The sequence below is a fragment of the Amphibalanus amphitrite genome, unplaced genomic scaffold (assembly GCF_019059575.1).
Source record: "Amphibalanus amphitrite isolate SeventyFive unplaced genomic scaffold, NRLGWU_Aamphi_draft 000163F_arrow, whole genome shotgun sequence".
NCBI classification, from domain to species: domain Eukaryota; kingdom Metazoa; phylum Arthropoda; class Thecostraca; order Balanomorpha; family Balanidae; genus Amphibalanus; species Amphibalanus amphitrite.
In genome coordinates, this window is record NW_024881658.1 from 424764 (window position 1) to 438307 (window position 13544).

The 13544-nt window shown below is 50.1% G+C and overlaps 1 protein-coding gene across 1 annotated transcript; it reads right to left on the reverse strand.

Moving 5' to 3' along the window:
* Positions 1–6262: 6262 nt before the first annotated feature.
* On the reverse strand, positions 6263–13513 carry LOC122383429 (la protein homolog). The gene is made up of 2 exons (XM_043369822.1): positions 13173–13513; positions 6263–7745 (listed from the first exon to the last, which is right to left on the reverse strand). The coding sequence occupies exon 2, from the start codon at positions 7692–7694 to the stop codon at positions 6477–6479; it is 1218 nt and encodes a 405-aa protein (XP_043225757.1). The 5' UTR covers positions 7695–7745; positions 13173–13513; the 3' UTR covers positions 6263–6476.
* Positions 13514–13544: the final 31 nt, after the last annotated feature.

A 13544-nucleotide genomic window follows, 5' to 3' on the forward strand; every position in this document is an offset into this window, starting at 1 on the left:
GGAGTCAGCTAATTTATGACAGAATGTGCTTAAAAAATGACTGGTGAATAATATCTTTTGTCAGTGTCTGACAAATATTTATATTTTAAATCACGCTCTTCAGCTGTCAAGTGAGTTCCAAATGGCCTAAATTGTCAGCTGTTTATCATCCTAGGTCAGCTCAAGGTCACAGACGTCAGCTGAAGAAAGTGGTGACCATTGGCACTGTGTTGAGCGGACAAACCGGTGTTACCTAGTATTCTATGTACCGTGAGTCTACGCGGCGCGAGCGAGCAGTGAGGGCCGGCGGCGGGCGCGGCCGAGATAGCTGGAAGATGAAAGATAGCGCCAGTCGTCTGCGTTTGATGCGATTGTTGCTTTGACTGGTAAGTCAAAGTACCATTTACGAGTAGCATTTGCAAGATTGTGCCTTGTAATATCGTGCGGTCGAGGCTATAGTTCATTGTAGCTCTAGCCTGTAAGGTGTTGACATGTTTGATCTAGCCTGTCGCACTGTTACGGAAAGTGGTGCAGGTATTTTTGTGATTTTTTCATGAATTGAATGTCTGATTTTCCCTCATGTCTTCCCGCAGACGTCCTGCAACTCGTCAGCGCGCCTTGTGGCAGGCCTACTGTCGGCAATGCGGTAGCGAAGTGGCTGTCCGGAAGCTGCGACCGGAACGGGGGGTGCGCAGACCGTCTAGTCAGGCACCGCCAGCTGCCTAGGGACATCGAGGCCGCAAATGAGCCGGTGCCTAACGGTCCGCCGAGTGATCCTCCCAGCGAGGGTTAGTGAAGAAGTGAACTTCCATCAGTTCTGGCGTGCTAGCGGCTAGCGCCAGAGCCGGTAGAACCCAATTCCGTCCCACGCCCCCATGGGGGCGCCCCTGGGCCCCATGCCCCACCACCGATGCCGCCGCCGTTTTTTTTTTTTTTTTTTTTGTAAATTGACCTGTATGATGTATTGAAATATACACTTCTTACATGCCTTTTTTTACAAGTCTAGAGAACGGGAAGAGAGCGTCGGAAACACATTCTGAGTATGTTGCGAACACGTTGAGAGGGCGTTGCGAAAATGTTTAGGACGTTTACTCAGGGTCGCAGGGACGGCAATACGAAGTAGCGACAACGTGGTGCGCACGTGATAAAAACGTCGCAGAGACGTTGCCAAAGCGTTCTATACTCCTTGTAGTCACGTTGCGGAAACGTGGTGACAACGTTCCAGAAACACTGTTGGTACGTTACAGAAAACATTTCATAACGTTGGCGGGACGTTGTAAGAACAGTTTTGGGACGTCACGGTCACGTTACAGAAACGTTGTGATGACATTCAAATGCATGGTCGGATGACGTTGTCACGCCGTTGTCTGGAGTCTACAAAATTACGTTGTCACAACGATAAATCGGGACGTTGTGGTAACCATTTAACAACGTTTAAACGACGTTGTAACAACGGCAAATTGTTAGCTGGGTTTCGGCAGCAAATTTTTGGAGTCTTTCGATTTGGCTGAAAATCGGTATACAGGGCCTCCTCGATGCGCTGATTCCGAAAATGTACCTCTTTGGGGTGGTATTTTGCACCCTTAACGAGTTAACGGCCAGTTAACATTTTAACGGGAAACGGCGGGGTCTCGATTTGGCTGAAAATCGGTATACAGGGCCTCCTCGATGCGCTGATACCGAAAATGTGCCTCTTTGAGGTGGTATTTTGCACCGTTAACGAGTGCAATAAACATTTTAACGGGAAACGGCAGGGTCTTTCGATTTGGCTGAAAACCGATATACAGGGCCTCCTCGCCGTTTCCCGTTAAAATGTTAAATAGCCTGTTACCGGTCGCGTGTACTTTCCGGTTTCCAGCTCGAGAGTCTCGATTAACGGCAAAAAACTGTATTGCCACTTAAACCGCGACAACATTCCCCCGCGGGTTCCCAAGCTCGACTGCCTTCCCGCCGCGTCTCTCGCCGCGCCGCGTCGCGCGGCGTCGCCATGGCAACGGACAGAGGAGATGCAAACTCCGACACACATACCCACGGACGCACGGCGGAGGGCGGCTTGGCGACAAAGAACCAAACATTTGTACTCTGTTACAAGCCGTTAACTCGTTAACGGTGCAAAATACCACCCAAAAGAGGTACATTTTCGGAATCAGCGCATCGAGGAGGCCCTGTATACCGATTTTGAGCCAAATCGAAAGACCACGCCGATGCCCGTTAAAATGCTAATTGGTCGTTCACTCGTTAACGGTGCAAAATACCACCCCAAAGAGGTACATTTTCGGAATCAGCGCATCGAGGAGGCCCGGTATACCGATTTTCAGCGAAATCGAAAGACCCCGCCGTTTCCCGTTAGTGTTAATTGGTCGTTAACTCGTTAACGGTGCAAAATACCACCCCAAAGAGGTACATTTTCGGAATCAGCGCATCGAGAAGGCCCTGGACACCGATTTTCAGCCAAATCGAAAGACCCCGCTGTTTCCCGTTAAAATGTTAAATGGCCGTTAACTCGTTAACGGTGCAAAATACCACCCCAAAGACGTACATTTTCGGAATCAGCGCATCGAGGAGGCCCTGTATACAGATTTTCAGCCAATTCGAAAGACCCCGCCGTTTCCCGTTAAAATGTTAACTGGCCGTTAACTCGTTATCGGTGCAAAATACCGCCCCAAAGAGGTACATTTTCGGAATCAGCGCATCGAGGAGGCCCTGTATACCGATTTTCAGCCAAATCGAAAGACCCCGCCGTTTCCTGTTAAAATGTTAAATGGCCGTTAACTCGTTAACGGTGCAAAATACCACCCCAGAGAGATACATTTTCGGAATCAGCGCATCGAGGAGGCCCTGTATACCGGTTTTCAGCCAATTCGAAAGACCCCGCCGTTTCCCGTTAAAATGTTAACTGGCCGTTAACTCGTTAACGGTGCAAAATACCACCCCAAAGAGGTACATTTTCGGAATCAGCGCATCGAGGAGGCCCTGTATACCGATTTTCAGCCAAATCGAAAGACCCCGCTGCCCAGTAAACATGCCGACGTCGGCCCGACGTCGGGCCGAGGCTCGGCCCGACGTCGGCCCAGCGTCGGGTCAACCTCGGCCCGACATCGGCTGGACGTCGGATATGCCCGCATGTTCCGACGTCCAGCCGAAGTCCAGCCGACGTCGAACCGACGTCGGGCCGAGATCGTTTGCCGAGGTTGACGAGATCGTTTGTCGTTGGACCGACGGGGCCGACGTCGGCATGTTTATTGGGACAACGCGCCAAAAATATCAACCGGCGGCGGGATTCGAGCCCCCCAGTCGCCGACGTCGGCATGTTTACTGGGACAACACGCCAAAAGCATCAGCCGGCGATGGGATTCGAACCCCGTGTCATTCGAATGCGAGGTTAGTGCGCTAACCACTACACCACGCAGCCAGCTAACGAATTTGGTTTGTTTTGTTGGCTTATGTCCTTTCGGTCTACGTGCATATAGTTGCATCATATTCACATTCAGATTCGCGTGCACTGACAAGACCATTTCAGAGCCGGAAGGATCATAGGATGGAGACATTGGTCTTCTTGGCGAGCACCCTGGGTCCAGTTCATATAGAGTCCCTGGTCGCATTGCTGTTACGTGACACTTATTGGAAAGGGCGACCCCACAATGGATTCATATAGCCACTCTTACACACCTGCACCAACGTTTCCCAAAGTGTCCCTTTGATAAGTGGCACTTTGGCAAAGTGACACTTGCCGACTGGCCTTTCTATATGAACTGGGCCCGGCCCTGGTGAGTTGCCGGGGCTGAGCCTGACCAAAGGATAGGCCGAGCAGCCCCCAAGCACTCACCGCACCCGGCTACGGGCGAGCTCGTCTTACGGGCAATCCCAAATGGGATAAAGTTTCCCGTCCAGTCCGGATCAGGGGGTTGCGGCGTGGAGGAAGATTTGAGTTTCCTGAGGATATTTTGAATACAGAAGCTCTTTATGAAACATGAAACATGTATTTTATATTATTTTAACGGTCAAAACAGCGGCCGATGTCGGTCCGACGTCGCCCCGACGTCGGCCCGACGTCGGCTGGACCTCAGCAATTGATCTCGGTCCGACGTCGGCCCGACATCGGCTGGACCTCGGCTGGACGTCGGAACATGCGGGCATATCCGACATCCAGCCGACGTCGTGCCGAGGTTGGACCGACGTCGGGCCGACGTCGGCATGCTGATGCCGAGTTGCCGACGTCACCCCGACGTCGGCCGACGTCGGGCCGACGTCGGCATGTTTACTGGGTGTTTCCCGTTAAAATGTTAAATGGCCGATAACTCGTTAACGGTGCAAAATACCACTCCAAAGAGGTACATTTTCGGAATCAGCGCATCAAGGAGGCCCTGTATACCGATTTTTAGCCAAATCGAAAGACCCCACCGTTTCCCGTTAAAATGTGAATCGGTCGTTAACTCGTTAACGGTGCAAAATACCACCCCAAAGAGGTACATTTTCGGAATCAGCGCATCGAGGAGGCCCTGTATACCGATTTTCAGCCAAATCGAAAGACCCCGCCGTTTCCCGTTTAAATGTTAAATGGCCGTTAACTCGTTAACGGTGCAAAATACCACCCCAAAGAGGTACATTTTCGGAATCAGCGCATCGAGGAGGCCCTGTATACCGATTTTCAGCCAAATCGAAAGACCCCGCCGTTTCCCGTTAAAATGTTAAATGGCCGTTAACTCGTTAACGGTGCATAATACCACCCCAAAGAGGTACATTTTCGGAATCAGCGCATCGAGGCGGCCCTGTATACCGATTCTCAGCCAAATCGAAAGACCCCGAAATATGCTGCTGTGAGGCTGATATTCGTTGCTGCTGAATTGATAGACGTGGTTAGTTTTTGTTTACCTTTGTAAATGTTACATATGCGCCATAATTGTAAACAAGATAGCTAGACATTTCGACTGCCACATTTGTTGCAATCCCATGACGAAGGAACCATGATAAACATCAGAAAGATAGCACCACTCATCGATTTGTCGTGTACCATTATATAAGCCGTTTTTAATCTGGTGACCTCAGACGAACTTGATGACCTCAAAACGTTTTTCCTTATGGCAGCTATCGAACAGCTATCCTTTCCTCAGCTATGTTTCTTATAGGCATCTTGCTAAGGTTTACATGGCCTTGGCTCTGCCCAAGCTCAGCTACAGCAACTACCAAGGGACGACGGTGAAAACAGGGCGCCTGGGGCGATTTGATCAAGGTTCGTGAAACTCACACGTGACGTTTTGCATGTAAAAGGCCCTACGGAGGGGGAGAAGCTCCAAATGTCACGTGACTAATATGCCCTCCGGCGCCCTGTTTTCACCGGCGTCCCTACCAAGCCGATCACGACACCTTGAGCACGACAAAAATGCCATCAGTGGATTCGCCATATGCGATTAGTCACATCAGCCCCGGTGAGAGATTTTCGCCTATCGAAGCTACACATAAAATTCAGCAGTCAGCATCTACCGGGCCGCTACTGACAAAACGCATCATTCGATTTGCGTATTCGGTTCCATCAGCCGTTTATAATATGATTTCATGTGCACGCATGACCTCAAACTCGATGACATTGAAGGGTGTGCTACTGCTAAGCGTTTTTGCAATAGCAGCCATCCTACAATTCGATAACTGCCAGGCTAATCGAGACGGAAGCGCCAACATTCGGCTCTTCCACCACCCTTCTCCTTACACCTCTCCTTCCCTACCTTACCTTAGTTGGTCATCGGGTTCTCGAATATGGCGATTTCACTGACCTCGACTCTTGAGCACTCTGACCTGACCAGTGACCACTGCTTTAGGTTGGCATACTTCTTGACGTCTCTCAAGCAAGAAGTATATCACTTGACGCGCCTGAGCATGACGGATATGGTGGTGCCCAATTAGTAGCGGTTCTGCGACCATTCTTGACCGTCCCGAAGTTCGCAGTTGCAGTTACCATATCGGGTCCCTGCCTTGGGGCCTTTGACCTGACCTCAGTTGATCACTATTCACTAGACACTAGTTGACCTGAGACCAACTCTGGCTAAACCTCGTCGCAGAACATCAACCTCCTTTGCCGGGGAGTTAACTTTCAACGTCAGTTATTCTCTTTGGTACAACAGTTGCATCGTTGGGGACGTACAAAAAAAAAAAACAAGTTCTGATAATTATTTGTCAGTATCTCCTAAAACTTCGCCCAAGCTCAAGAAAGCAGTCGTAGTGGGTCGTAAAAACCTAAATTCTAAATTTTTCTACAATCATTCCACAGACGTATGTGAATTAAAACACATTCATTCTTGGGATGTTTATTCCACAAAGACTTTCGCTGATGAAGTCAACGCTCAGCTCACATTTGAAAACGGTGAAAGTAAAAATGCTATCCGCGTCGACGAGAGACCAATGTCACCAACATCAAACACGCAGGATGATCCAGGGAACGTAAATGAACTGCGCTCAGTCGGCTAACACCTGCGAGTTCCGACACCCAACCCATAAACCCCACCTTAGAAACGCCCGCGTTTGGCACCGCGCCCCCTACCCCGGCCCCGACCTCGCTGGCTGCCCTTACGCTTGAACTGGCTTCGTAGGTTCTTCCTCGCCTCGTGCTGGTCATCTAGGTACTTGACCTCCTCTTCACCCTCCAGAACTCGTGCCTCCACCTCAGCGCCGTCGATCTCCACCTTTCCGCCCTCCATTTTGGCGAACACATCCTTGGCCGAGCCGGCCGCCTTGAGACGCGCGTACGCTTCCGGGTCGCCCGGCGAAAAGTCCACAAACGCCACGTCACCACCCAGCTCGACCAGTCGGTCCTTAATGCTGGTCCACTTCGTGGTCTCCTTAAGGCCCTTCAGCACCAGCACAGCACCCAGAACATGCTCCACTTTCTCCTCCTTTTCTTCATCTTTCTTATCGTCACCGTTCTTTTCGGCGTCCTTGTCGTCACCAGCAGCCTCTTTCAAGTTTTGTTTGCGCTTTTCTTTGCCTCTCTTACCTTCCTTCATCTCGATTTTCTTCTCCTCCAAGTAATCAGCCTGCCACTTTCTGATGAGCTCTTCGTCACCATGCTTGACAGACTCCAGCTTGATAAAAGCCTCAGCCTCCTCTTTGGAGGGAAACGTGGCAAAGATAGAGCCCTTGAACTTCCACTTGTCTTCTACCTTATCGTGATAATTTCTCATTTGTACATTATCGGTCTTGCCAAAGTCCTTCAAGAACTCCAGCAGCATGTCCAAGGTCGTGTTCTCCTTCGGGAAGCCCTTGATGTAAACAGACCTACTGATGATCTCCTGTTTCCGAGCGTCCGACAACTCAGGAAGCGGTTTCTCAGGATTTCGTCTCAATTTGGACCCGTCCTCACTCACTTCCATAAGTTTGGCTGTCGACTTTAGCAGTGCCCCGGTGATGACATCCTTGTCTGTTGTCAAGTTCTTCAGACGCTGGAAGTTGAGCATGGTGTCCAAACTGACCCAACCATCATCCTTCTTGATCTCCTCTTGGAGAAACTTGTCCTTCGGTAGGTTGTAGTCACCGAAGTAGTACTCGATTTGACGAATAATCTTCTGCTCTAGGTTTGATGGGGTCCCATTTTCTTGCTTTGCGTCAGCATTACTCTCAGACTCCTCTTTGCCATCTCCAGCAGAATCTGCAGCCGGCTCATCAGCTTTCACCTTGGCGTCGACTTCCTCCTTGGAAGCATCCGTTTTCTCCGCAACATCAGCCATTATGTATTTAAGTAATTGACGGAACGAAAGCACAGTCGAGAATGTTCAGATCTGCAACAGAGAAAAGCACGCTGTGACAAATTTATCACCTACCATCAACCTGCGCTTTACTCAGCTCTCAGTTGAACACCATTGACCAAGGGGATCGGAAGAGCATTTCACGCCCCCCCCCCCCTCCAGATTATCTCAACCAGCGCCGGGCTGGTGGTCTAAATTTTCCGTGGAGTGCTGGGGAGACGCTGGCGGTGGGAGCATCCCAGCCATGCGGGAAGTCCGGGATATAACTACTGGCAGAAAGAACATTTGATTACGGCAAGCCTTGACATAATTTCAGTTTCATGTTTGTTAACATCAATATGTACAATGAAATTGTGTTGCCATCTGGCTTCAAATTTCAAAATGCTGCTTGTAGCATCAATACCACAAATGACATTGATATTTGAGACCATCGTATTATCAATGCAATAAACGGCATTTTGAAGCCAGACAGCAACACATTTTCACTGTACAGGTGTCAGCGAACGTAAACTTGAATTAAAATAAAGGCTTGTTATTGAAACATTGCTATTTTCGCCAGTATTTATATCCATGATTTCACACAGGGTGAGATGCTCCCAGTGCCAGCCCATTTTCATGAGCATCCATAAAGGTAGATAGATGATTTACAGTTGCTCACTTACTTACGAAGTACGGAGTTTGGATAGGCCAGAGGCCCTTAGAAACCTTTCTAGTCGAGCTCCCCGTGTGTCCGACTATACGTATGCGTGAGGGATGACGTGTGCGAGGTGTGCTCAGTGGGCGTCAGCCGGTTTTTTAATTGGTTCAGGGTGTCAGAGGCGACGACCGCTGGCGGTTGGCTGTTCCAGTCGTTGATAACGTGGATGGATAACGCGTTGCGCCGGATCCCAGACCGCTCGTGGCTTTGCCAGTCTCCACTGGTGTCCTCTTGTAGCAAGAGTTCTGTCAGCTGCCATCTCGAATAAGCTGTGAGAATTCATATCAAGACCACCGCGGAGCAGCTGATAAACCGTGACCAATGACCATATCACTGCGCCTCCGTCTGTAGTGCAGCGTTGGCAGCTGCAGTGCTTTTGTTGTTCTCAGTGCGGGAGGTATCACAGATCCGTAACTAGCTTGGTCGCCCGCCCCTGCGCCCGCGTCCCGCTCTACCAGACAAGAACTTCGGCTGGTGCATCTAGGACTCAGGGTTCCTGTTCCTCCTAATTTCTTAGTCTTCCTCAAACGACACTAGGAACCCAGTCAGGTGAGTAAACCAGGTGAGTAAACCAGCCGGAGCCGCTGGTCTGCCGGGTTGAAGGGACCCCGCAATAGGTTTCCGTGCTCAAGGTGGGGTCGGACAAGGGCCTTGAGAAGCAAAGGAAGGGTTGATCTGTCGAACAGGTGGAATAACCAACAAATCACTGCGATCACTTGAGATGCCTTCCTTACGGGCCGCAGCAGCCTGCTTCCGGAATTTCAGCTAAACAAACATGAAAACGCCCAAAATCTCTCAACTTTGGACTTCGCGACAGCTAAATTTCCCATCCGGTGCCTATGTATGGTGCTGGTGCTAAAAATATTATTTGTTTATCATTTTTACTCAGTTTGAGCTCTTCCTCAAGCATTCAGCTCTGACAATGAGCATTCGCCATTCAGAGTTGTTTTTACGAGCGAGCGAGCGAAGCAGTCTTTTCAATGTAACGGAAAAATCTCAGCATAAGCGGCCCGGCCCGTAACGCTTTCAAGAGGCTTATATCTCAGCAACCCCTCGGCCGATTTACTTGCGGTAATTTTTGTAGGGTAGCTTCATTCCTCCTACCAAGTATTGGACTAGTTTCGATACATGTGGGTGACCCCTTATGCACGTGCCACGTGCAAGACGAAGGGGTCTCAGTTTTATAACAATTGCAATATCTCGGTAATTACTGGGCCGATTGCACTGAAACTTGGCATGTCGGTACTGGTAGGCACCCACTAGGCACTGACAATGCATTTCCATGTGTCACGGTTGGTAACCTGGTAGGTATGAAGCAATGAAATAAATAGCATAATTAATATTATAATCCCAGGTCGCACGAAACACCTGAATGGGACTGCTGTCACCACCTGCGAGGAAGAACAAGACCAAGGTATCATCATTGACAGGCAGCTAAGATTCCAAAAGCAAACAGCCACCACTAGGCTTCACAGATACTTGCAATGATCTGTCAGTTATTTGCAAACCTGGATGAATTTACCCTGCCGCTTCTTTTCAAGGCCTTAGTCTGACTGTTCCTTGAGTTTGGGAATGCCATCTAGGGTCCATTCTCCAAAGAAGACCAAAAGAGCCTGGAGCAGGAGCAGCGACATGCCTGATCATAGACCTCAGGGCTCAGAGACCAGCCGTATCATGAAAGGCTTCGCTGCCTCTGCCTCCATCGCAGCACTACCGCCGCCACCGTGCCCCGTGGAAATATGGTGACCGTGTACCAGCTCTTCCATGTTCTTCTTGACGTGCCACTTGAGTCATTGCTGACAAGACACGAAACACAAACCACAAGAGGCCACCAGAAGTTCAGGAAGCCAAACGCCAAGCCAGACTGGAAAACATCCATGATTCCATACACTACGCCGGACGCCCGTGAGACCCTCTTGCGCCGAAATTCGGCTCGAGCGATTTTGCGCTGAAAATTTGGCATGATTTGCGCCGAAAATTGGGTGCCGACAGCCGATTTGTGCCAAAGCCCAAAACTTAAGTCACTTTTATATAAAGCCAATAAAGCACATGTGCATATCTACCGATCAAGGCTATATCATGGATTAGGTATTCCTGGATGGGACACTCCGCCGATTTTCCGACCACCCGGCGGCGGCGGCGGATTTCCCGACGGCGAGGGCGCTGGCGCCATTTTAGCATTGCGGGCTATGGGCGGAGCGTGTCCTTTTGTATACTTTTGTCGTTTATTACTTACCTGTAACAGATTTTGATGAAAATTTTTGTGAACCGGGTAGAACAGGAATTGAGGAATGTCATGGAAATATTTTTTTCCCCAGTTTTGATTTAAGAAGTTGCTTAAATTCTGCTGACAAGTGAGGGTTCGTGATTACAGCCGAAGAGCCAATGTAAGAATTAAGTGAAGTTTTATGCGATAACATGAAAATAAGTTGATTTTTGTATTAAATCATCAATAGGAACTTGTTTGACTGCCGAGGAACGATGATATTTGATGATAAATTGCATCGGCAAGTCAAGAATACCGGCTCAGTTTATGGGCATCAGGTAGGTAATGATTCCGTATGTGATAGTGACTAAATGGAGCCATAATAATTATAAGAAAGAACTTAAAATATGTGTAAAGTCTCTGAAATCGTGTCTAATGAGCTAAAGTTCGCTAATTTCGACCTCCATTACCGCGTTTTTAGCACGCAAGCCGGTGCGGCGGCCGCCGGCGCACTCGCCGCCGATGTTTCGGAGCTCCGCCACCAGGGCGGCCGCTTGGTCGCCGGCGCTAGTGTTGGGGAATTGGGAGTGTCCTATCCAGGAATACTTCATCCATGGCTATATCAACCAGGACAGAGCGTCCCAGAGCCTTGGACGCTCTCCCATGTTTGAGCGTCTGAATAAGTTTTTTTTTCCAATACCTCAATAAACAAGCTTAGCGCACTAGCGTCGTGCCGTGAAACAATTGGCCGGAAAGTTCCGGGGTCACAAAAATCGCCGGAGCGGTGTTCGATGCTAACGGGAGCCGGCGAGGGCCGGGCAACGGAGCAGCACGTGCTCGCTCCTGCACATCAGCCTCTTCTCGGCACACGGCGCAGAGCGCCGCGAAGCACCGCTTGTCTAGGCACTGCTGGCACGCCGCGGAGTGGAGACAGCCGATTCGGTGCACGTACTGGACCTAGCGACTTCAGTGGCCCGCCCCCATCTGCCGGTGCACCGAAACTGGTGCACCGGCATCCATATTCGGTGCACGTACTGGACCTAGCGACTTCAGTGGCCCGCCCCCATCCAGGGCATATTTTAAGGCACTTACTGCGTCCCATTCTGGGACGCAGCCCCCTCGCCTTGGGACGTAGCACCTGCTGATTTGACCGACTGCGTCCCTGCCCTGTGCCCTGTCCGGTTCCCTAAACTGTGCCCTGCTGTGTGCCCTGACCTGTACCCTTCCCTCTAAAATGTCCTGTGCCATGCCCTGTAACCTGTCGTGCCCTACTTTCTGCCCTCCTCAGTGCCCTACTCTGTTCCTTGCCCTGTGCCCTTAGTCGTAGCACGTGCCCTCTGCTCAACTTTGGGACGCAGTAAAAATTTGTTAAAATATGCCCTGCCCCCATCTGCCGGTGCACCGAAACAGCGTCCTTTCGGTCCTCTCCGGGGATAAGGAGCGGCGGCGTGCTCCCGAGGAGCAGCTTGAATAGTGACTCGGACCAGCTGTCGCACCATCGATGCGAGGCCGCACAATGAACCGCCCTGATCAGCGAGCGGGCGGTTGAGGGCGGGGCGGCCGCTTGTTTCGCCAGGTTGTCCGCGCTCTCATTCCCGTCGATACCGCAGTGGGCAGGGCCCCACTGCACTATTACCTACTTAACGACGCTCGGCGATGTTCAACAAGGTCTTCCATACCTATCTACACTCAGAGGGTTGAGGCCTCGCCATATACACTATGGCCTCGCCTAGGTGGCCGCTCCTGCTGAGTACTCAGGGCAGCTCGTCAGTTCGAGCACCGACGACTGGGGCGGGGACGTCTCGTCCCGCAACCTCTCCAGAGCCGCCTGCAGGGCGAATCTGCTGCTAGAGTGACCAGCATGCCGACTAACTCCGCATTTGATGTCTCTCGGACGATGAAGATTCTATGTCATCCGGCCAATCCCGTCCTAGGTCAACGGGGGCTCGGCTGTGGTTGTGGAACGTGATTGGCCGGACGGCGTAGAATCTTCGCCATCAGGGAGACATCGAACACGAGGCAAGTTAGGTGACCGTCTTTCACCAAAAAAATTATGCGGCCGTCCTGCGCCGAAAAATTCAGCCACCGCCATGTGCTGCATTTGGCGCATACGAAGTTACGCCGGAAGTGCTCTGAAATTTTTGTCACAATCCTGCTACTACACCAGACATATTCAGCATAACGTGTATTTTTTCCAGTATGGAGTCGCCAAGCATCCCTCACGCAGAAACGTGTGCAGTGTCAGAATAAATGACTGAAATACCCTGCCAAGTGCCATTAGATGTCATCACTGCTGAGTTGCTGTCATCTTTCAAGGTGCAGCTGAACGGGTACTGGTCGAGCATAATGTTCAACATCCCCACCCCCTACTAAGGACCTTAGCCTTTCCGATTATGCCTTTCACTCGATATGAGCGGAACCCACAGGCCAAGTGGCCTTTTAACCCGATGACTACCTAAGGTAAGGTACGATAAGGTATAATTATAGTTATCATTAGAGGTGCATGCATATAAACATCTGAACAAACCAGGAACAATTCCAGCATCGTAAAACTTACCGTCCTAGCCTGCAGATCAAAGATGTTACCGACGTAAGAACCGGAAGTGGCGAACCGAACGCCGGCGAATGGACCAGAACCGAATGGAAAGAATGAAATGAAAGAAATGACAGAAACGTGCTTAGATGAGCATGAACTGGCGCACCAATAAACAGCGTTTGCCTAAAAAATACCGCATGGGCGCAGCCATTACATCACTAAAGTGACTTTGCTGTTTTTTGGCGAATTTGGCCAAAAAATAAAACTTAATAAAAATACAATTAATTGAATAAATTAAAAGTACATAAAACGAATCTTAGAAAACTTTACTCGGGTTTTCTGTTGTCTTTTTTTCTCACAAATGACTTTTTTAGGGTTTCCTTATCAAACTAT

Bases quoted from the DNA above. Each gene is read 5' to 3' on its own strand.
- LOC122383429 (XM_043369822.1), bottom strand. From the start codon at position 7,694: ATGGCTGATGTTGCGGAGAAAACGGATGCTTCCAAGGAGGAAGTCGAC.